Raw genomic sequence first — 21,280 nt, 5'->3', positions numbered from 1 at the left:
GCATGCAAGAATAAAAATATGTACGTAATGCTTTTTCATGTTTTGTAGCTCTCAAACATGTGAAGCTTATCATGTGTGGCCCTTACGATAAGCAGGCTTGGTCGCCCCAGGATATACTGTAGCATAACAATTTAAGGGAGTAGATTTAAGACAGAGATTAGGAGGTATTGCTTCTCCCAGAGAATAAAGAAACTGTGGAATTCTTTGCCCAAGGAAGCAGTAGAGGCTGCCTCACTGAATATATTCAAGACACAGATAGATAGATTTTTGATTATTAGGGGATTTAAGGGTCATGGAGAACAGATGGGTAAGTGGAGCTGAGCCCATGGCCAGATCTATTTAAAATCTATACTATTTAAAATCTGGTGTCAGGAAGGAGGCGCAGGAGCCTGATGATGAACACAACATTACAAAAACAGCTTCTTCCCCTCTCAGTTGATAGTGTCATGTTAACTTTTCCAGTGCAATTGTATTTTGTTATTCCATTGGAATTGTCTTACACAATTATGTAATAATTTAAATAAATTTTAATTAGTACAATAAGCAATGAGGGGTGAAAGTGTTGATGGACAGGCGCGAGAATGCATCCGCTACCACATTGTCCTTGCCTGTCCTGTGCCGGATGTCGGTGGTGAACTCCGACATGCAGGAGAGGTGGCGCTGTTGCCTGGCTGACTACGGGTCCTTGGCCATCGTGAGTGCCTGGGTGAAGGGCTTGTGGTCTGTGAAGGCCATGAAGGGTCTGCCCTTCAGGAAATAATGGAATGGTGGATGGCCAAGTACAGCACCAGTAGCTCCCGATCGAATGTGCTGTACTTGAGCTCCAGCGGGCGCAGCTGCTTACTGAAAAAGGGCAGTGGGTGCCATTGTCCATTAAGCCATTACTCCAGAACTCCCTCGACTGCCATGGCTGAGGCGTCCACTGAGAGCGCCGTGTGTGCCTTTGGGCGTGGGTCCAGCGTAGTGCTGGCAAGGGCTTCCTTCGTTGCCATAAAAGCCTTGTCCGCCTCTTCCAACCAGGATAAAGTATTTTCCTTTGCAGCGATCAGTGCGCACAGTGGACACGTGGTACGGGCGGCACCGGGGATGAACTGATAGTAAAAGTTCACCATCCCCACAAACTTCTGCAGGCCTTTAAAGGTGAATGGTTTGGGGAAATGTTGGACGGTCGCCACCTTCTCCGGTGCCGGAGCAGCCCCAGCCACCGAGATGGTGTGCCCCAGGAACTGCAGCGACTGCTTGACAAACTGGCATTTGGCCACATTGTCCATGAGGCCGAAGTCCCCCAGCCGGGCAAATAGGGTGCGGAGATGAGCCTTGTGTTCTTCACGGTAGCAAATGGTGATGAGGATATCATCTAGGTAGATGAACATGTCCAAATCCCTACCAACTGTGTTCATGAGGCGCTGGAATGTCTGGGCCGCGTTCTTTAACCTGAAAGGTATCTGGAGGAATTCGAAAAGACCGAACGGGGTGATGATCGCAGTCTTTCCCACGTCGCCGGGGTGCACTGGGATCTGGTGATATCCCCGCACTAGGTCGACATTGGAAAAGATTTGCGCGCCGTGGAGGTTGGCAGAGAAGTCTTGTATGTGAGGGACCGGGTACCTGTTGGGTGTTGTTGCATTGTTCAGCCATCGGTAGTCTCCATAGGGTCTCCAGCCCCCAGACGATTTGGGAACCATGTGGAGCAGTGATGCCCAGGCACTGTCCGAACGCCAGACAATCCCCAACACTTGCAGCCTTGAAAATTCCTCCTTCACCTGTTGTAGCTTTTCAGGTGGCAGCCATCTGAGTTTGACATACAACGGGGTGTCTTCTGTGGCGATGTGGTGGAACACTCCATGCTGGGGCAAGGCGGCATTAAAGCGTGGCTCCAAATGGTGGGGAACTCGTGGAGTATATCTGAGAACTCACCCCTGGCGGCGGCGTTCTCAGGTTTGCAGGCATCCGCAGTCTCCAAGCGTATGGAGTGGAACATGCGGGCATTGACCAGCCTCTTGCCCTTCATATCGACCAGCAAGCTGTGAGCCCTCAGAAGTCGGCCCCCAACAGCGTGGTACCCACCGAGTCCAACATGAGAACCTCCAGTGGAATTTTTCTTTGCTGATCTGGATTTGCACCCTGGTAGGTCTTGACGGTGGAACCATTGGCTGCCCACAAGGTTGGACCGGGAGATTGGGTGTGAGTCTCTAGCGCTGTGGGTGGTAGGATGCTCAGCTCAACCCCTATGTCCACCAGGAAACGCCAGCCAGTGGATTTATCAGTGACATGAAGGAGGCTGTTCATGTGGCCAGACGTCGAAGCCATCAATGGCGGCTGCCTTGGTTATTTCCCTGGAAGCTGCAGAGTTAGCGGTACTTATGGGCTTGTGCTCCCCAGCGCTGGTGATAAAAGCACCAGTTGGAACGGCTCTCCTTTGGCTTGTGCTTGGGGACGGCTTGCAGTCGGCTGGTTTTTGGTCGCAAAACCTGGTTGAGGGCTGCCTCGTTCTCCCTCTTCGTGCGCCAGAGGGCATCCATTTGGGCTGCGACTTTACGTGGGTCTTCAAAATCCTCGTCTGCCAGGAGCAGCTGGATATCCTCCGGCATTTGTTTGAGGAAAACCTGGCAGAAGAGGAAACAAGGTTTATGATCCTCTGCCAGGGCCAGCATTTCGTCCATTACCGCTGATGGGTTGCGGTCCCCAAGCCCGTCCAGGTGCAAGAGCCTGGAAGCCCGTTGCTGGGGGTGAGGCCAAATGTCCCCAGGAGCAAGTTCTTGAGGGTGGTTTATTTACCCTCAGCCAGAGGATGATGGATGAGGTCGTCCACCCTGGCTGCTGCTTCTTGATCCAGCGCTCCCACGACGTGGTAGAACATCGTGGTGTCTGCTGAGATGTTTCTGAGGTGGAATTGTGCTTCCGCCTGCCCAAACCATGGGCGATGGGTCCAGAAGGGGGGTAGCTTGATTGCCACAGCATTAACCTCAACCAAATCCATGTCGCGGAGAACAGAAAGACATCTGGGCTTGTTGGGGTCACCAATGTGGTGCTGTGAGCAGCTGAAGAGAATACAGACACCACGTTGAGGGTCATTAATGACTGTTTTATTTGAATTTAGCGCACGCCCCTTTAAGGGCAGCACTGGCTCAGTTACCACGTGCATGGTGACATCATAATCATTGCCCAAGGCACACGCTGAGCGGTAGGTTTGAGTCAGGAAGAACCCAACGACGCCATCTTCCCATGGCTGCCCCGCCACGTGGCATTACATGTGGGGCCAGTTCAGCATGAGAGAGTGCGCCACCACAAAGGTTCTATTATTATAAAAATATAAGTGACCTCTCCCCAATAGAGATTTTCTTTTTTAAACCTAATTGTAAGCCCTGACAGAGTATGGATTTATACTGGGAAGAGGGAGGGAGGGAAGGGGTTGTTTGTTTTGTAAGAAAAAAGATGTATAAATATATATTTATTTATTTTGAATCTGGAAAATTTTGATATGTATATTTATGTAAAAAAGCCAACAATAAAATAATCTAAAAAAAAAAGTCAAAAATTGATAGGTTCTTGATTAGCCAGAGAATATGGGAAGAAAGTTGGGCAGTGGGGTTGTGGGAAAATAGATCACTACATGGTTAGAGAGGCAGACTCGATGGACTGAATAACCTATTTCAGCTCCTATGTCATATGGTTTTATTATCAAATCACAGTATAGGTTCCTCAATCAGCCAATCATGTAGCAATTCAGAATCATACATTCCAGTATGATGTCATTCATTTTACAATCACTATAAATGATGGTCTCAGTTTAATCCTCACCACCCACGCCATGACCTCTTCACACTGCTACCATCAGGAAGGAGGCACAGGAGCCTGATGATGAACACATTACAAAAACAGCTTCTTCCCCTCTGCCATCACATTTCTGAATAAAAAATGAACCTACAAACGAGCTCACATTTTTCTATTTTACTGAATTTATTTTTTAAATCTTGTATTATGGAATTGTAATTTATAGAAATTTTTGCACCTCTAAAGCACAATACTACTGCTGCAAAACAACACATTTTGTAAGACATGTTCATGACAATAAGCCTGATTCTGACTTTAAAAAAAAATGTATAGACACAGCACAAACCCTTCCTGCCCATGATCCCAGGCCACCCAAATACACTAATTAACCTACAAACTCTGTACAATTTTGGAGAGTTGGAAGAATCCAGAGAACCTAGAGGAAATCCACACAGACTTGGGGAGAACGTACAAGCTCATTACAGACAGCTCCGGATTCGAGCCCGTGTTGCTCGCACTGTAATTGCATTGCACTAACTGTTATGCTAACTATGCCACCCCAGTTGATCAAGATCGATCTTGATGTCCTTGACACTCTTTAATCCTGCAACTTTATGCTAATTTCTCAATCACTCCTGAATATGTTCTCTTCAGCAATTAAGGTACTCTTTGCTTGCAGTCTACCTTCAGAAATGGTCATCTTCCCTAATATTAATTTATAGGAATACAATAATTAATACAATATATTATAAACTATAATAAATATAATAATATATCACTATATTTTGCTCTTGTTAATCTGGGAACCAACTTTGGATGTTTTGTGAAGTTGAAGACAGTCATAAAAATATATTGCCCTTGCTGTTACAATGGCACAATCCTCTATTCAAATAAAACCAATCGAGATCAATTTTTATTTAAAAGCTCACAATCTGGAGTAAATGAAATCTGAAAAGCTGCCGTTAGATTTGCTGTTTAAAAAAATTCCCTGGACTGGCATTAAACAGACATTTTCTATTCTTAAGATACTTACATATCCCAGTTTGTAGCTGCACGCAATTGTTGAGTTAACAATAAGAGCTGAAGGGGAAAAGAAAAGTTTTAAAAAAAACCGAGTTTCACATATATTGCAGTTTTTAAGATGTGAGAATGCACATAAATGCAATCATTGCAACAGTCTTTATTCAATGCCATGTAAAAGTAGTCTGAAACATCCAGGAGTGAACATTTATGGGACTAAATGACATTTTTCAACTTTGTCAATAATGCACAAATCTTCATTGAAATTATATTCCATAAAACCCCTGGCACTTCCGGAACCTATGGGGATTGTTAGATTCTGGGTAAATGAATTTTCTGGTTGCTTGAGAATGCGTGTTACATGATTGGCGAACTAACCACTAGTGGGTGCCAATTTTAAACTTATGTATTGTTTACCTATTTATTTTCAGAATTTTTTTTTTTGCCAGTTGCTTGAATTCCAGATAACAGGGATGTTACTGTACACAGAAAAATATGTCATAATATGCCTAACAATTGTGGGAATCTTGATTATCTTTTAACTTTTTCTGGGAGTGCTACCAACAGCATGATTTGTGGGTAGTTATTTTGTTTATTAACATGCTGTCAAGGATAATTGGGTTAAATGGGAAGGGGGAGGGATTTACAAGATAAGTTTAGGTTTGGTAGATGAAGTTATGCTTTTGAGTGGGCATGCCATGATATTTTGAGAGTTTCTATCAGCTTATTAATTAATCTTATTAATTGTTTTAAATTATATTATTGATTTTGAATTAATTTGATGGCTATAGGTATCAAGGTAATCAGCTGGAATATCTCAGGTTTGAATGATCTGGTTAAACGTCATAAGGTTTTTTCACATATTAAAAAGTTTCAACCTGGGATAATTATCTTACAAGAAATCCATCTGCATATATTTGATATTTCACTTTTTTTAATTTTTGGAAGGGTCTGCACTTCCACTCATCATTTAAAACTACATTTAATTGATCATTCTGTTGCATTCTTTAAGCATAACGTTATCGCTGACATTAATGGATGTTTTTAAATTTTGTCTGGCAAACTTTATAATAAATTGTTTGTTTTTGTAAATGTTTATGGCCCTAATATTGAAGATCCAAACTTTGTTGAGTGCCTTTTCTCTCTTTTACTGGACTTAAATTTATATTCTTTGATTGTAGGAGGCAATTTAAATTGTTGGCTGGACCCTGTGCTTGATCGTTCATCTCTAAGAATTGTTACTTTAAATAACTCTGCTACAATCAGGTATAATAGATGTTTGGAGATTTCTCCATGCTAATGATAAAAGAAATTCTTTTTTCTCTAATGTACACCATACTTACTCACGGATTGAATATTTTCTTGAGGACCAAGAATTAATTTCACTTGTTGATTTTTATTAATATGAGAGAATAATAATTTCAGATCATTCTCCTGTGGTTTTATCTATTAATATCCCAGATTTACCCAGAACCAGGAAACAATGGGATTTGAATCCTATCTTGCTGACTGACCCCGACTTTTTGAAGTTTATGAATCATCAAATTGCCTTTTTTAAATGTAAATTCCTCCTCTGAGTCTCTGAATTAGTTATCTGAGATTCCTTTAAAGCATACATCAGAGGTCAAATAATTTTTTTCATGGCTAAAGTAAAAAAGGGTACCAATTATAACATTTATACAAATTATACAAAAAGGGTATAAACTGGTTAACCAATTGAAATCTATTGACCAACAATATGCCTTCATTCCCAAACCCAAGTTGTTTTTAAAAAATGGTTGAATTTAAAACTACACATGATTTACTTCTTATCTATCCTATTCAGACCCAAATTTTAAAAAGTAAACCTAATTTTTACATACATGGGAATAAGGCTGGGAAACTCTTAGCTAGCTAAATTAGAAACTACACAGCTAAACGGTTTATTACAGAAATTAGTAAAGATGATGGAACGATTACTACTGACTATAGTGAGATAAATGAAACCTTTTGTCACTATTATTCTAAACTATATAGTACTGAATTGATTAAAGATTCAGATTCAATAGAGCAATTTTTGGATAAACTTCATTGTCTTTAGAGAAGCAGTCATTGTTGGAGAAACCCATTTCACTGGAAGAGATTGTCACAACAATTAACTCTTGTAGCCTGGCAAAATTTCTGGTCCCAATGGTTTCCCAGCAGAATAGGGTATAAGACTTTTTTCTTATTTATTTGCACCTTATTTAGATTCAATACATTCTGAATCTTTGACTGCTGGGACACTACTGGGTATCTTTTATGAAGCCTTAATCTCTCATTCCTAAAAATAAAGACCCTTCTGATTGTTCTTCCTACAGGCCAATTTCTCTTTTGAATGTTGATGCTAAGATTTTAGTCCGTAGACGAGAACATATGCTTCTTATTATCTCTGAATATCAAACTGGGTTCACAATTTAACATCTGTTGTATTTTAGATATCTTTTACTTTCCCACTCCTTCATCTTCTGAATGTATTATTTCCTTAGATGCTGAGAAAGCATCAAGAACTATTTATTTATTGTATTAGAGAAATCTAATTTTGGCCCTAAATTTATTAATTGGATTAAATTAATATATTTGTCTCCTATTGCTTAAATTTTTACTAAATGAAATCCAAACCATTTAAGCTCCACCATGGAACTAGGCAAAGTTGCCCATTATTATTTAATTTAGCATTAGGACCATTAGCAGTGGCCTTTCAGCAATCTGATGAAATTTCTGGTATTACAAGGGGTGGGACTGTTCATAAAGTCTCACTTTATGCTGATAACCTTTTATTATATATATCTGACCCTGGTAATTCGATTCCAGCTATTTTATCATTCTTTCATCAATTTGGTCAATTTTCTGGATATAAATTAAATCTCAAAAAAAGTGAGTTGTTTGTCATAAACACCTTTAGCTCTCTAGATTTTGCCATTCCTTTTAAAATTGTTAAGAATCAATTTAATTATTTAGGTGTTACTATTAATAAGTGTGGCTCCGAATCATGGGTCCTCTACCGGCACCACCTACGGCTCCTAGAACGCTTCCACCAGCGTTGTCTCCGCTCCATCCTCAACATCCATTGGAGCGCTCACACCCCTAACGTCGAGGTACTCGAGATGGCAGAGGTCGACAGCATCGAGTCCACGCTGCTGAAGATCCAGCTGCGCTGGATGGGTCACGTCTCCAGAATGGAGGACCATCGCCTTCCCAAGATCGTATTATATGGCGAGCTCTCCACTGGCCACCGTGACAGAGGTGCACCAAAGAAAAGGTACAAGGACTGCCTAAAGAAATCTCTTGGTGCCTGCCACATTGACCACCGCCAGTGGGCTGATAACGCCTCAAACCGTGCATCTTGGCGCCTCACAGTTTGGCGGGCAGCAGCCTCCTTTGAAGAAGACCGCAGAGCCCACCTCACTGACAAAAGGCAAAGGAGGAAAAACCCAACACCCAACCCCAACCAACCAATTTTCCCTTGCAACCGCTGCAATCGTGTCTGCCTGTCCCGCATCGGACTGGTCAGCCACAAACGAGCCTGCAGCTGACGTGGACTTTTTACCCCCTCCATAAATCTTCGTTCGCGAAGCCAAGCCAAAGAAAGACTATTAATAAGAATTTCAAAAATTTGTTTAAGGAGAATTTTCTTACTTTAATGAACCATGTTAAGAGCTCCTTAATTCAGTGGTCTTCTCTTTCAATGTCCAAAATGGGACATACTAATGTTATTAAGATAAATATCCTGCCTAAGTTCCTATATATTTTTCAAGCTGTAACTATCTTTGTTCCCAAAACCTTTTTTGATTTGCTCGATTCTATTCTCTCTTCCTTTGTCTGGAGAAATAAATGGCCTTGTCTTAATAAAACTTTCCTTTAAAATCCTCAAAAGAAAGGGGGATTGGTGTTGCCTAATTTTAGATTATATTATTGGGCAGCTAATATTAGATATATTAATTTTTGGATTCATTATGAGGACAGATAGGATGTTGCTAGTTGGATTAATTTGGAAATTGATTCTAACAAGAAATATTTCCTCATATTGATAGTTGGAGCTCTAGTAACCTTTTCTGCTTCTAAATTAACTGATAATTTTGTTGTTAAACGTACACTGAGGATTTGGTTTCAATTCAGAAAACATTTTGGATGCCATACATTTTTATTAATCAGTCCTCTTAGCGAATTCTTTTTTTTTTTAAACCTTCAGTTCAAGATTTTGGTTTTTGTTAATGGTCAGAGTTTGGTATCCATTCTTTCTTTATTGACCAAAATTTGGCCTCTTTTGAACAATTATCTCCTAAATTTAAAATAACTAAACACCATTTTTCTTTTAGATATTTACAGATTAGGAGCTTTTTAAATTCCTTGGTATTAAAACACCCTCGAGGTTTGGAATTAAAGATGATAGTGAAGATTTATAATCTTAAATCAAATACTAAAAAATTGTTAGCAGTTCCCTATGAGCTATTATTGATGTCTAACTGTGATTCCCTGGACAAGACTAAGAAACTATGGGAGCAAGATTTTCAACAAGAATGTTCTGATGCTACATGGGATTCAATTTTGAAATTGGTTAATTCATCTTCTTTATGTGCCCGACATTTATTATTGCAATTTGAAGTAGTACATTGAGGTTACTTTTCCAAAGTTCAATTGGCTAAATTTTAATCTAATTTTGGTCACGTTCCTCTCTTTCCAGTTATTGGGAAAGTATTTTCCATACCTTATGTTTAGTTCTTTATGTTAATTTGGCTCCTATTCCTTTACTTGCCCTATTTGGAGTAAGTAAGTCAGCTGATTTAAATTTGTCTGGGCTACAATCCCATGTATATGCCTTTGCTCTTTTTATTGCCATACCTATGAGATGGAAGGATGCTGTCCCTCTTGCGCATACTCATTAGTTATCTGATGTGATGGAATGCTGGAATCTGGAAAAAAATTAGATGCTCTACTAATGTACTGAACCTTAATTTTCTAAATTTATGATGTCCTTAATTATTTTCAGAATTTATAAGATTATTGGATCCCATTTTACAGTTTGATTGTCCTTTCATGCATTAATAGAACATATATGTTGAATCATAACTTCACAAGGGAAGGGTTAGATGATCAGAATAGTTTTAATTTTGTATACATATTGGGTTTTTTGGGGATCTTTCACAGGTTTACAGCTATTTGTTAATTTACATTTACTTTGTTGGGATAGATAGATAGATATAAATAATGAGATTTTGGAAAGAAAGTAAATAAACTCTCCAGTAGCAGGTTAACTACCACCTAGGCCCCAGGAGGAGCTTTAGTAAGCCCCCCCCACCGACCTTGCCCGCCATGGACCCAGGCTACCCTCTGTGCCCCTGCCTGAGCACGAGCCGCCTCTGCCAACCCTCACTCCCCAGTGAGGGCTTGGCCACCCAGGCACCAATCGCTACCAGTCACCAGTCAGACATCACCAGCCGTGCATACCTCCCATTATTCACTTACTACCACAGGTGGTAGACTGGGCATCAGTATTTCGGAGCCCACTCCTCACATGTGGCAAATCTTCATGCTGCCACTGCCAGCTCCCAGAAACCACCGCATGCAATGGCACTGACTTTGGCCCATAGTCACCGGCTTCAGCCACACAGAGTCGGGGTGTTAGAGAACACTGCGCATGCTCCGTAAGTCACTTCTGAGTCGTGACTGCGCTCTTGGCTACTTCAGAGGAGATAAAATGCATTCTTGTCATGGGGTTTCTGGGTATTTCTGGCAGCCACGAAATTGGCCATTGCATTGTTTGGTGTTCAGTGAAGTTTTCCCCAGTCACTTTTCAAAAAAACCAAGTGCCCCAGGTTTCCTGAGTCTGGTTTGGCTCCCCTCCTCCCATGGCCACTATTTTGTTCCCCCCCCCCAAACAAATTGAATTAAAGACAGGTGAAAAGAAATTTAATGAAAAACAGGTAGATCATTAGTATTCCCTGTCATTTCTTTAGCGGAACCCCTATGTCTTTTGACGGAGCCCCTGGGTTCTGCAGAACTCACTTTGAGAAACCCTGCTCCAGGGGCTCTGGTTTCCTCCCACCCTTCAAAAGTGAAGCAGAACTGTAGATCAATTGGGTGTAATTGGGTGGCACAGGTTCCTAGGACCAAAGGGCCTGTTACTGTGCTGTATGTCTAAATTTAAAAAGAAATACAATTTTTAAATTCACAGCGACAAAATTGGAATGCACTCCAGCTGAACCTTGCTGGAACCACGATCCTGGCAAATCACAGGAATGCACCTGTTGATAGGGCCTTGAACTAAATAGTGGAAGGTGGGGGGAGGCGGGGGTCAACAGATTGGAAAAGTTTGGATAAAGATAAAGGGAAGGGGAACACAGGAGAAGTGACTGAAGTCTCACAGTTCAAAAAAGGATATAATTTTAACACTAGGAACCACAGAGACAAATGCGAGAAGGGTGATGAATAATGGATTCAAGGAGCTAAACATCCAAGGGTATACATGCTATCAAAAAGACAGCCAGGTGGACAGAGGGGATGGGTGGCTCTGTTTGTAAAAAAAAATGAAATCAAATCCATAGCAAGAAGGGTCTTAGGATCAGACAATCCTTATGAGAATGTACAATCCTTATGAGGAAATAGCATGTACAAAGATACCCTGATGGGAGTTATATACAGCCCCCCCCCCCCCCCCAAAAAAAATAGCAGCCAGGATTTGGAGAGGGTCAAGAACTTAAAATTCATGACTGTCAACATTTCTCAGGATCTGTCCTGGAGCCTCCACATTGATGCAATCACAAAGGCGGCTCATCAGCGGCTATACTTATGAGGTGTCTGAGGAGATTCAGCATGTCACCAAAACTCTCAAGAACTTCTAGATGTACCGTGGAGAGCATTCTGGTTGGTTGCATCACTGCCTGGTATAGAGGTGCCAACTCTCAGGATAAAAATAAACTCCAGAGGGTTGTTAACCCAGCCTGCAAGATCACAGGCACCAGACCACTCCATCGAGGTCATCTACATGAAGCAGAGTCTTAAAAAAACAGCCTCTATCCTCAAAGACCCCCATCACCCAGGCCAGGCCCTCTTCACTCTGCTACTTTTCATGCACTACTATTTTTATTTCTTTATCGAATGACGCAAGATGGTTATAAAATGAATGTCTGTATCATGGTGCTGCTGCAAGATTCCAAATTTCATGTCAATAAATTCTGATTCTGAGTATAAATTACAACATGTTAGAAAAGGCCTGTAAGAAAGCCAATGTTAAGGTGGTTATGGGAACTTCAATATGTACGTGGACTGGAAAATATGCTTGCCACTGGATCCCACAAGGAATTAGTGGAATACCAATGAAATGGCTCTTTAGAGTAGAATGTGGTCAAGCTCACTAGGGAAGAGGCAATTCTGGATTTGGTGCTTTGTAATGAACCAGATTTGATTGGGAAGCTGCAGGGAAAGGAACTCTCAGTGATCACAAAGTGATAGAAATCACTCCGCACTTTGAGAGGGAGAAGCTAAAAATCGGATGTGTTAGCTTTGAGTAAATGTAACTACAGAGAAAGGAACTGGCCAAAGTTGATTGGAAGGGGACACTAGCAGAGAAGATACCAAGAGTTTCTGGGAGTAATTAGGAAGATGCAGGATCATGTCATCCCAAAGAAGGAGAAGTGTTCCAAAGTGAGAGTGAGACAATAGTGGCTGACAACGGAAGTCAAAGACAGCATGAAAGCAAAAAGAGAGGGTATGCAAAAATTAGTGAGGAGCCAGAGGACTGGGAAGCTTTTAAAAACCAACAGAAGGCAATTGAGGAGAAAAGATGCAATAAAATGAAGGGAAGCAATAAAATAAGAGGATAGCAAAAGTTTTTCTCAGATATATACATGTTAGGCAAGACCATTGGAAAATGATGCTGAAGAAGTGGCAATGGAAAACAAAGAAATGGTGGATGAACTGAATAGGTATTTTATGTCAGGCTTTGCTGTGGAAGACAAGAACAATATGCCAGAAATTCAAGAGTCAGGGACAGAAGCAAGTGTTATCACAAATCCTAAGGTGAAGGTGCTTGGGAAGCTGAAGATGGACAAGTCACCTGAACCAGATGCACTACACCCCATAGGGTTCTGAAAGAGGTTGTTGAAGAGATTATGAATACATTTGTCGTGGTCTTTGAAGAATTGATAGTCAGAAATGGTTCCAAAGGTCTGGACAATTGAAAATGTCACTCCACTTTTTAAGAAATGAGAGAGGCAAAAGGCAAGAAATTATAGGCCAGTTAGACTGACTTCAGTGGTTAAGATTTTTGAGTTGATGGTTAAGAATGTGGTTTCAGGGAACTTGAAAGCACATGATAAAATAGGACAGTCCACATTGTTTCTTTTCGGGAAGATCTTGCCCAACAAATCTGACAAGCTGATTGCTATTACAGGAAAGGTACAAGAATGAATAAAAGATTGACTGACTGGAAGAAGGCAAAGAGTGGGAATAAAGGGGGCCTTTTCTGGCTGGTAGCCGATGACTAGTGATGTTCCGGGGTGGGGGGGGGGCGTCGGTGTTAATTTAACCCACCAGGGTTATAGTTAATGGAGTGTAATTGGGCGGCATAGGCTCGTGACCCAGAAGAGTTTGTTACTGTGCTGTATGTCTAATTTTAAAAAAATTAAACTTAAAATCTTTTAAAAGTTAAGCAGCACAGTAACAAGCCCTTCCAACCAATGAGTTTGTGCCCACAAATACACCAGCTAACCTACAACCCTTTACATTTTGAATGGTGGGAGGAAACCAGAACACCCAAGGGAAATACACGCAGACACAGGGAGAATGTACAAACCCCTCACAGACAACGCCAGATTCAAACCCGGATCACTGGCGCTGTAATAGCATTGCGCTTACTGTTATGTTATCCATTGGACCCACTACTTGTCATGTTGCAAGTGATTTGGACGACTAAATTGATGGCTTTGTGGCAAGTTTACAGATGATACAAAGACTGCTGGGGGTTTGGGTGTCGGAAGCAGGGATTCTACAGAGGGCTTGGAGAACAGGAGAATGAGCAAAGTGGCAGATGGAATACAGCCCAAGTATATGATGATGCACTTTAGCAGAAGCAATAAAGGTGTTTCTAGACTATTTTCTACATGGGGAAAGAATTCAGAGACTAAGATCACAAGGGACTTCGGACTCCTAGTACAGAGTCCCTAAAGGTTCATTTGCAGTGTTGAGTCAGTAGTGAGGAAGGCAAATGCAATGTTAACATTAGTTTTGAGAGAACTAGAATACAAAACCAAGGATGAAAAGCTGGGGCTTTACAAGGTGTTGGCCAGACCATATCTGGAGTTTTGCAAGAGACTTTGGGCCCATATCTAAGGATGGATGTGCTGGTGTTGGAGAGGGTCCAGGAGGTTTTTGAAAATGATCTCACACATGAAAGTTCAAGGTTCACAGTTCCTTTTATTGACATATAATACAGTAAAATGTCACATCCATGATATTTTAATGTATTATTTTAACTTTTGTCTGCCATAAAGGCAAACAAAAAGTTACCATGAGCCTGATGCCCAAACAAAAGTAGAAAGAGAAGCAAAAGAGAGTCCCTTCAGAGTACACAGTATCCAGATCCAAATCTCTAACACAATTAGGAAGCCTTCAGCGCCTGAATCCCTTTAGGAGCCCTTTTTGCCCTCAACACCCTCCCGACTCGGATACCCGGTTCCCAAGCTCCAGCAGCCTTCAGCCCGTGCAGATTCCCCTACCACAAGCCGTCCGCAGCCTGTGTGGATCTCAGCCGCTGAGCCCTTCACTCATCTGCCACCGTGATCATAGCCCTGTAGAGTCGATTCCTATGCTTCTCCTTCTCAACAGGGGGTGCTCTCCCAATCTCTGGTGCCCTGCGTAGGTCCAAGGTCCCCAAGAGTCTGCAGTCCCTCATGGTTTCTGCTGAGCACAGGCAATGCCACCTTGGGTGCAGACCTCACAGTTTCAGGATTTTATGTACAAAGCACCATTGGCTCCTTTAACAACTGTTTAAAGCCTGTACAGAACTATTGGCATTAGGAAGGGGTGGTTGAACTCTTCGGGGCAGAGCTGTTTATCCATTCTTGGGGTCTGCACCAACATGACAGTGAATGAATGAGGAGCTGATGACTCTGGACTGTACTTGCTGGAGCTTAGGACAGGGGAATCCTATTGAAACCTACCGAATATTGAAAGGCCTGGATGGAGTGGACGTAGAGAAGATGTTTCCAATAGTGGGAGTGTCTATGACCAGATGGCACAGCCTCAGAATAAAAGAACCTCCCTTCAGAACAGAGATGAGGAGAAATTGCTTCAGCCAGAGGATGGTGACTATAGCGGACAAGTCATTGGGTAGAATTAAAGTGGAGGTTGATGAGCTCATGATTAGTAAATGTGTCAAAGGTGCTGGGCAGAAGATTTTTTTTAAATTTAACAATACAACACAATAGAAGCCAATTCTGGCCCATGAAACCTGTGCTGCTTAATTACCAACCCCATACATTTTGGAGGGTGGAAGGAAACCAGAGCACCCAGACAAAACCCACGCCAGTTACATGGAGAATTACAAACTCCTAACAGAAAGCATCAGATTTGAACCTGGGTCACTGATGCTGTAATAGTGTTGCTCTAACTGTGCTGCCCACTGGAACTTGTGCAGAGTAGGGCTGAGAGAGAAAAATCAGCGATGATTCGCAAGGTCTGCTCCAAGGTCTATTGGTTTTATGCATCTCCATCAAATCACGCTCACCCTTGTTCACTCTCAGGAAAACAAAGCAAACCTGACCACTATTTCCTCATCACTGAGTCCTCCAAACAAAGCAATATCTCAGTGAATCTTCTCTGCACTCCCTCCAGTGCAGTCGCTTCCTTCTAACAGTGCAGCAACCAGAACTAAATTTAACAGGCCAAGTGTGGTTTAACCAGTGTTTTGTACAGAAACAACTCAACAACCTAACTTCTGTATGCGATATCCCAACCAATGAAGGCAAACATGTCATGTCCCTTCTTCACCACCCTGTCTACCATCACTTTCAAGGAACTATGGATGAACCCCAAGGTCCCTCTGTTCATTAACATTCCTTAGGGTCTGGCATTTCACTGTACATGTCCCACCTTGATTTGAATGCGTCATCTCTCACTTGTGGAGAGTAAATTCTATCTGGTTCCACTTCTGTCTGATCTATACTGAGATTCCTTTATTGTCATGTGCACAAAAATACACATTTGTTTTCCTTTGCCTACAAAGGCACATAAAGACGTGCCATTGGTCCAGGGCCACAATCAAAATGAGAGTCCCTTCAGAGAAAGAGGGCCATAGATCTTGCCACCTCCTGTGCTACCGTAGCTTCTGTAGCCACATACCCTCTCATCCGCAATACACAAGGCCTAGGTTGCCAAGTTTGGTTGCCACCATCTTGGTCCTTGATGTTAAAGGGCCACCACTGGACCCATTCTCTAGGCAGTTTAAACCTGTATGGGGCCAATAGTTGGGATGGCTGGACAGTAGAATCCTGTGGATGAGCTGATCTCCCCTCCTGCATTGAATTGGGCTCTGCACTTGTGACAGCTCTGTTGCTTTAACAGCTGTAATCATAGTCTTGGACAAACTTGTTCACTATCCTAAAAACCACCAGTCTTGATGTTAGTTGTAGATTTATTGATTGTACCTCCTACATTTACATAATAAACCATTAATATACATCACAAACACCAAAGGACACGGCACCAATATCTGTGGTACACCACTCGTCACAGACATCCAATCAGAATGGTACCATTCAACCACCTTGTTCTCTTCTTACCAAGCCACTTTTGAAACCAATTAGCCACTGGATCTTTGATCCCACATGCCATAACCTTCTGGACCAGTGGCCCCCTAAACTCACATTCCACCTTAAGTAATCCCTATCCAACAAGTGCTCTGTAAGGGATTATTTAAGGTGGTATGGGAGTAGGAAGGGAAGGTTGAGAACCACCGATGTAGATTCAACAGTTGCTTAAATATTTTGCTTGAGGAAAAATTGTCATTGGTCCATTTCCTTTGGAGTTATGAAACTGTGCACAAAACAAGGTAAGATTAAAACAGTGATTTTCAAACTTTTTCTTTCCACCCACATTCCTCCATACGCAATCCCTTACTAATCACAGAGCACTTATGGCATAGGGATTACTTAAGGTGGAATGTGAGTTTAGGGGGACAGTTTGAAAACCACTGTTCTAGACCAACCTACCATGCAGAACCTTGTCAAATGCCTTTACTAAAGTCTATCGAGAAGGTCACCACCCTGCCTTTTTCCTCTTCAAAACACTCAAATGACTGAGACAGGTTTTCTTCTGCACAAAGCTGTGCTATCTCTAATTAGTCCTTGGGTTTCCAGATATACATAAATCCTTTACCATAGGATTTTCTCCACTAATTTCCCAACCACTGATGCAAGGCTCACCAGCCTGTTAACTCCTTGGCTTATCCCTACTGCCTTTCCTATATAAAAGGCAGAATACAAGACATCCTCCAGCTTTAAGGTACCTGATCTTTGGCTAACAAAGATTTCCTCCCTCTTCCCATAGCATCCTGGCCTTGATCTCATTGAGCCATGGAGATTTATCAACGCTTATGTGATCCATGATATCTAATAACATCTTCTTAATACTGGCAACATGGATCACCCACAAATCCCTATCAAAAATCCCTATTTTCTCAATGAATAAAGATGAGAAGTATTCATCGTGTTCTCGGCCAAATTACCCTTCCTGTAACAATCTACTCCTGTTAGACGTAAAATTTATACTGACCATTTGACAGGCAGTCAAATAAATCAGTGGAAATTGGAGGGACTGTGGGCACTCAGACAGGTTGGTCGAGTTGATTGCTATCAATATCAGTTGATGTACCTGAGACATGATATTGATGAGAACTAGGAGATGCAAATGCTAGAATTTTGGTCAATGACCAAGGCAAAAGTACATATGAAAGTTGGACAAATATTCACTTTGTAGGAATGGGCAGAATTTACACTAATTTATTCTTTTTCTGCCCTTCTTCATCACCTTCCACTGACAGGAATTGCACACCTGATGGTTAGGGATCATGATGAACATTAAAAGCATAACGGATTAGACTGTCTAGATTACTACATGCTGGTTTTAAAAAGGTCACTTCCATCATTCTGTAAAATATTATTTGCCAGGTTATTATTGCTTGAATAACAAAGTCAATGAAAGCATTTCAATCTGAGCATTGCATTTCTAAGAACCACTATTCTGTTCTCAAGTACCGACACAGCAAAGAGTTACAATGCAAGTACAGAAGCCTGTGGAAATTAAATATAGGGAGATCGTTTTGAACCAAGACTCCCAGAATCCATCTCAAGCTACATCAATCAGGAACTTTAAGACATTAAAAAACAGGAAACATGCTTCTGAATGCACCTGACACTCGAACGGCATAGGTAGCATCTAGAATTAGTTATTACACAGCAAAATGTTTGCCACTTACCAGCGGTGAGTTCATCAGTTTTGTGGCCACCTCCCTGTGGCCAGTGATCGTGCAGAGATAACACATTAAGTTCAGCTTGGCTCTCTGTGCTCCTGCACCTTTCTCCCCAAAGTCCATCTGCGAGCACACCTGCTGCACGAGAAGATTCCAGTCCTCACCTTTGAGAGTCACTAGTTTTTCAGCTGCAAGTTATAAAGTCATAAGGATAAGGTTACTTTTCCCCTTATTTTGATGTGGCCATCCTAAGCAGACACTGCCATCATTAATTATGGAATGGCTGCTCATTACAAGGCAAGTAAGATAGACAATGTTAACATCAGCATTCAAAGAGACCTGTGTTATAAGTGTAACCAACAGCTATCTAATTATGCAATGCCTTTGGCTCAAACATCTGCAAGTCAATTCCATTTCCCTAAAAAGAGTTCAACATCCTAATGCCATAACCCAACAGAAACCTAGTTCAACTATGCTCAATTTCTTACCAGACTATAATGCTCCCTCTTCAATATTGCGGTTACCTTTGATAAATTTGCAAGAGTCTTTGGTGACATATTAAATCTCCTCACGAAATATTGCATATTTCAAAATATATTGCAAAATCTCCTCCTTCAAGATTGCAAAAATGGGAGGAGTCACGTGATGGAGTAGTGGCCGGTAGGAGAATACTAGCCCTCTCCAGAAAAGAAGAAAAAAGTAAGAAAAAGCAAATCCCTAGATACACAAAACACAACAAATAAGAGATAAAGGTGTGGAGAACACGGCACATAAGAAATAAAAACAAAAACAACGGGAAAAAAAGGAGGAAAGATGCCGGAAGAGAAAGGTGAAGGCCTTACTTGCACGAAAAAGCAGGAACCCACCGTGGAAAGAGGAGCCCGCTCCCCGAAGTCAGTAGAGACCCTGCAGGGACTCGACCCACCTACCGCAGGACTGCAAAAATGGCTCATTGAGCCAAACAGAGGTGAGCAACAGCGCACGACAAGGAGAACACCAAAGGGAGGGGAACTCCACAGCACGAACAGCTGAGAGAGGCCAGACAGCAGGGCTCCCAGCTAGAAGATAAAGAAAGCAACGGGAAAGGGAGGGGTGAGAAAGAAAAACGGAAGCAGGAGACACAACAGATAACCAGCCCAGAAGAGGAGCAACATCAAAAACCCATGAAAAAAAATACCCAACAAACTGAGGCAAGCAGCTCAACAAGAAAGTCAGAAGAGACACAGATACAAGGAAGAGAAATAGAAGACACAAACCTAAGAGCAGACACAGAAGAAGAACACCAAGCTCTGCACAGAGGAAATAGGAGGTAAAATGAATGGACAGTGCATAGATTTAAAAAAATTTCAAGAACAAATGAAAGCATTAAAAGAATGGTTGACACTAGAATTTAGTGAAATGAAAAGAAAAATGAAAAGTACAGAAGAAAAAATGAGTAGAATACAACTGTCAATAACAGATGTAGGGAAAGGATTAGAAAATGTGGAAGAACGTGGAATGGCAGTAGAAATGGAAGTGAACGACTTAAAAAGAAAATTGGAAGGAAGTGATAAAAAAGTTAAAGAAACACAGGAGTTGTTAGCTCAGAAGATGGATATAATGGAAAACTATAGTAGGCGAAACAATATAAAGATAGTGGGTCTTAAGGAAGATGAAGAAGGCAAAGATATTAAAGAATTTATAAAAGAATGGATCCCAAAAGTCCTAGTAATGAAGAAATGCAGGAAGGAATGGAAATAGAAAGGGCACACAGAACATTAGCCCCGAAACCACAGTCACAACAAAAACCAAGATCCGTTTTAGTAAAATTTCTGAGATACACGACAAGAGAAAATATATTGGAGAAGGCAAGGAATAAAATTAAAGAAGACAAAAAAACCACTGGAGTACAAAAGTAAAAAAAAAAAACCTTTTCTACCCAGACACAAGTTTTGAGCTCCTAAAGAAAGGGAAGGAGTTTAACACAGCAAAATCAATCTTATGGAAAAAAGAATCTTAAATTTATGTTAAGATATCCAGCAGTACTTAAAATAGTTAACCCAGGTGAGCAAAAAAGACTGTTTTCGGATCCGGAGAAAGCGCGAGAATTTGCAGAACGCCTGCAAGACAGAAAGAGAGATGAAGAGATGTAACAAGAACAAATGACAACGACAAACTACATATAAAGATGTAAAAATAATGTACAAGAACTAAAGGAGGGAAGAAAAGGGAAGTAAAAGAGAAGGGGGGAAAAAAGGACGGGTTTAAAAAAATTTTAAATAAAAGAGAAAAGAGGGGGAGCTGTTGTAATGTGAAGGTAAAAGTCTTTTCTGGAGGGGGTTGGGTGGGAGAGAATAACAGTCACTGCGAAATGAGTTGACACTTGCGAACGGGTTTGCAGTTCGAATGGAGAGGGGAGTTGTGGTTGCCCGGCAAGGGACAAGGGGCGACTCAGAGAGGGGGGGACACTTGGGGTTAAGGGAATTTTAGATGTGGGAGTAGTTGAAGTATTTTATGTTTTAGAAGTGTTGTCATACAGTGCGTTCAAAAAAAACTGAGAAATGAAAATGGGGAAAAGGGGAAAGGTGGTGGTGAGGAAATGGAAATGAGATGTAAACAGAGTATGAGATGGCCATGTTGAACTATATGACTATAAATATTAACAGAATACATAACCAAATCAAAAGGAAGAGGCTATTAAATTTACTGAAAAAAGAAAAATAGATGTAGCATTCATGCAGGAAAAGCATCAAACTGAAGTGGAACATAATAAATTAAGGAGAGACTGGGTAGGGCACGTAACGGCAGCATCATATAACTCAAAAGCCAGATTTTACTTCTTAATCAATAAAAATGTACAAATCAAAATAGAGGAGGAAATAATAGATCCAGCAGGGATATATGTAATGATAAAGCGTCAGATATATTCAGAACTCTGTAATTTGGTCAATATATATGCACCTAATGAAGAGGATCAAAAGTTTATGCAAGATATTGAAGATTGTAGATACGCAGGGGAAT

The 21,280-nt window shown here is 41.3% G+C and overlaps 1 protein-coding gene across 13 annotated transcripts in view; it reads right to left on the bottom strand.

The window, feature by feature from the left end:
• The window catches only part of ulk4 (unc-51 like kinase 4), a 655,266-nt gene that overhangs the window by 517,508 nt on the left and 116,478 nt on the right, over positions 1–21,280 (bottom strand). For all 13 annotated transcript variants that reach the window (XR_011348088.1, XM_069908808.1, XM_069908860.1 and 10 more), the window contains exons 15-16: positions 18,287–18,468; positions 4,808–4,854 (exon numbers count right to left, since the gene is read on the bottom strand). Coding sequence is in view for 12 of the 13 variants with exons in the window: in XM_069908808.1 (XP_069764909.1) it covers positions 4,808–4,854; positions 18,287–18,468 (229 nt within the window). In the remaining variant the exon portion in view is untranslated. The remainder of the gene's footprint in view (positions 1–4,807; positions 4,855–18,286; positions 18,469–21,280) is intronic.

Source organism: Narcine bancroftii, chromosome 1, assembly GCF_036971445.1.
Source record: "Narcine bancroftii isolate sNarBan1 chromosome 1, sNarBan1.hap1, whole genome shotgun sequence".
Taxonomy (NCBI): domain Eukaryota; kingdom Metazoa; phylum Chordata; class Chondrichthyes; order Torpediniformes; family Narcinidae; genus Narcine; species Narcine bancroftii.
Note: the sequence above shows the minus strand (reverse complement) of the source record. Positions and strands in the feature narration are given on the sequence as shown.